The 3551-nt window shown below is 45.8% G+C and overlaps 1 protein-coding gene across 1 annotated transcript; it reads right to left on the reverse strand.

Moving 5' to 3' along the window:
* Positions 1–672: 672 nt before the first annotated feature.
* Positions 673–2826, reverse strand: OLIG2 (oligodendrocyte transcription factor 2). The gene is made up of 2 exons (XM_053456677.1): positions 2769–2826; positions 673–2272 (listed from the first exon to the last, which is right to left on the reverse strand). The coding sequence occupies exon 2, from the start codon at positions 2252–2254 to the stop codon at positions 1364–1366; it is 891 nt and encodes a 296-aa protein (XP_053312652.1). The 5' UTR covers positions 2255–2272; positions 2769–2826; the 3' UTR covers positions 673–1363.
* Between the last annotated feature and the right edge of the window lie 725 nt (positions 2827–3551).

Here is a 3551-nt window from a genome sequence, read left to right on the forward strand (position 1 = left end):
CAAACGTAGTTGATCTCACTGCATGTGCCATTTCTTGTTCACTCCTTTGATGTGTCTGTATTTCATTTTAGTGTCTGCAAGAAAATTACATGGAAAGTCCCCCAGCTGCCTGCCCCACATTGTTACCCCTGGACCTCTCCCTTGGAAGCTCTGCTTTACTCAGTCGTATTGTTTTCTGGCTGCCATTGTCCGTTCCCTCTGCAATCAGGATCTCAGAGGGGGACACTTCTCAAAGTGATTAAAGGGTTGAGGATGCTAAAATAATCCCACTTCTGCCACCACATGGGTTTATCATACAAGTTGCGTCAGATTTAAAAGACTTGCCCCGAATTTCATTGAGCAGGTGCGTCAATATATAATGCCAACCCTTTACGTGCCAGAGAGATGTTCAAGGCATTGCATAGCACTGATTTGTGTCCAGCTCTGGCACTCAGGGGGTTAAACAATTAGGCCCATGTTCAGTAAGGTAAGATTTATAATAATAATAAAAAAATGTTTTTTTAACGTATCACATTAAAATTGCTATAAAATACCCTGTGGTCTTTTGTTTGGCTTTAGCCGGATCCGATCTATTGGGTACCTAGATTATTAGCCCCCAAAAATGTTTAACATTTACCCATAAAAAGTGTGATTCTATTTCTGTAGCAATTTGTGGAATTTAGGGATAAGATAGAGATGTTTTGTCATTCGGTGTCTCAAATCTGAAATCATTGAAAGTGATGAAATACATTTGCAGCATTGTAGCAATAACAGTACTTTGTGATATCATTTGTCGACAAATGCCCCTATTAGACCAAGGCCGGCTAAATGGCTGCTGTGAATTGCAAAGCCCGTCACTCGTGGAAAATTGCCCACTTAATGCACTAACCAAACATGAGGGCAGCTGAGCAGAGAATATGGAGTTCCCTAGTCCTTACGGTGAGACTCACCTGAGGTCCTTCTAGTTCTAGAAAAGTCTGTTAATGAAGGCTCAGGATATATATAGCAAAGTTAAATGCCTAAAACGCACAAAATAAGGTTAATTAAGATGTGATCTCTTGTTCCATTTGTTTTCTGGGTCAGAACTTTGCAGGTCCAAAACTGCCCCAGATGCCCCCCATTGCAAAACAAGGAATCAGGACACCTTCCACCTACACAACTTTTTAGTAGGACCAACATCCCAGCCCAGCAAAGCAAAGCAATATCTCCTTTAAGTGTCCCAGAAGTCTGGTCAGATCTTGCAGGGCTGGTGTGCTGGGTCGCTGAAAGGCATCAGAACTCACAGCATCCCCTCCCTCTCTGTCCCAGGGACTGACATTGCTGAAAGCCACCATCACCTATCGGTATACAGGGGTAGCTCTGGTCCCCTCCAGGGCAGATGCAGTCACTTTGAGTCTGTGCTCAGCCTGGACAAGCTGGCCCCACTCACATGATGATGGGCTGCAGAAGGGACCTGACACATGCTACAAGGGCAGGGCATGCCACTCCAGTGTGGAAAGCCACCACCCAAAGGGCCAGAGCCTGGGCTGGGTGACTTGAGGAGCCCATGAGAAGTTGGATGTGAGGAGCTGGGTGGTGGTGGAGGAGGAGGTGGAGGAGCTGCCCTCACCGCTGTGATGCCTGAAGCTGTAAGAGAGGCAGTGGATGGCAGTAAAGGGTGGTGCACGGGGTGCCCCACTGGGTGTCCAGACAGAGGGGCTCCGTGGCTGATCCCCCCGCACGCTGATGGATGGTAAGCTGCGGCAGCTGCAGCTGCTGCGGCTGCAGCGTGGTGGTGATGGTGCCCACCGTAGATCTCGCTGACCAGTCGCTTCATCTCCTCCAAGGAGTTGGTGAGCATGAGGATGTAGTTGCGGGCCAACAGCAGGGTGGCGATCTTGGAGAGTTTGCGCACGGAAGGTCCATGGGCATAGGGCATGACCTCCCTGAGGCCGTCCATGGCGATGTTCAGGTCGTGCATCCTCTTGCGCTCGCGGCTGTTGATCTTCAGCCTCAGCTGCTGCAGCTCGGGCTCGCTCATCTGCTTCTTGTCCTTCTTTGCGGCCGCTGCAGCTGCTGCTGCTGCCGCCGCTTTGAAGGCACCGAGCTTATCACCGGCCGCCGCGGCCATGGCCATAGCATTGCGGAGCTCGGCGCTCAGCTCGGGCGGGGAGTCGCTCATGGTGGAGGAGGACACGGTGCCCGAGAAACCCCCTCCTTTCCGGGAGTGCAGGAAAATGTCATCTACCTCTGGGGAGGAGGCTCGGCTGGAGCCCAGGCTGGCGTCGGAGTCCATGCGAGGTCAGGGCAGGACCTAGTGGGGCAAAAAAGAGAGGGTCAGAGCAGGGCAGGGGACCAGTTCTCTATGGGCACGCAGGGCACCCGGAGAAAGTCATCCAGGTAGATGAATTAGATTATTACCCCAAGATATACGAGACACAATCAAATCATCACGATCTTTCTTTTTATCTATCTATCTATCTATCTATCTATCTATCTATCTATCTATCTATCTAACAATCTAATACTAATACAGTCCACTTAAAACATACTGGACATTTAAAATGTTATAATGTGACAAACTATATAGAAATAATTCCATGCTCCCATTTTAATCACTAATTGACCCAATCACCAAAAAAATAATAGACTTATGTGAGGGACCTCTGCTTTTCTGACAGCAGTGCCAAAAACCACTATTTCAGTGAGAGGCTTATAGTAAAAAAATATTTTAAATAAAAAATAAATGATCAGCATAGCCAAGAATTTAGGATAATGTAAGGCTGGAAAAAAGTCAGGGTAAGACTTACTTGCTAAGTGCAGATGCTTGGAGATGCACCTAAGACTCTGCTGCAGCTGCCTTGTCTGTTGTGACAGTGATAGCCAGGTTCCCCTTATGGCTCTGGTTATATAGGCAGTGCCTGAGAACAATGTCATTGTCCTAGAATGGGCTTGGCATGGACCAATGAGGAGCTGTTGGCAATCTGATGTCACTAGCCAGGGCCATGCTCAATGAGAGCCACCCTGTGATCCAACCAGGGCACAGATCTTTGTGAGATGACAAAATACAATGACAGCTGTTGTGAAAAAAGGGGGGGGGTAGACCAAACAAAACCTCAGGCTTCTGTATAACAATAACAGTTTTGAAAAGAAACAAACTATACCCCTATAAAGAAAAAAAAAATCTCCCAGTTTATCACTGGAAAGGGTTAATAGATTGTACAAACACAGTGACTTTCTTGCCCTAGAGCAAACACTCACTAAGCACAATACTGTCTTCTATATCCACTTAACTCTGCAGGTTTATTACCAAGTCAAATAAATTAATATATAAAATAAAGTAAATACTAACAATTTAACCCAATATTGACCTAGAAATCAGATCTGATGCAGCAGGAAACATTCACTGGAATTATATTTCTGATCTACACAATGTGGAGTGAAATCGTAATGTGGATTCTGTAACCATTTTCCATACAATTCCATAGCTTATTTCAAAAAGTAATTATTTTTTAAAAAAACTGACAATATTACTGTTTCAAGTTGTATTTTTATGAGATAAGCAATTTATTTTTTGCAAAAAAACAAAACCA

Source organism: Spea bombifrons, chromosome 2 (assembly GCF_027358695.1).
Source record: "Spea bombifrons isolate aSpeBom1 chromosome 2, aSpeBom1.2.pri, whole genome shotgun sequence".
NCBI classification, from domain to species: Eukaryota; Metazoa; Chordata; class Amphibia; order Anura; family Pelobatidae; genus Spea; species Spea bombifrons.

Coding starts and splice junctions, on each gene's coding strand:
- OLIG2 (XM_053456677.1), bottom strand. CDS start 2,254: ATGGACTCCGACGCCAGCCTGGGCTCCAGCCGAGCCTCCTCCCCAGAG.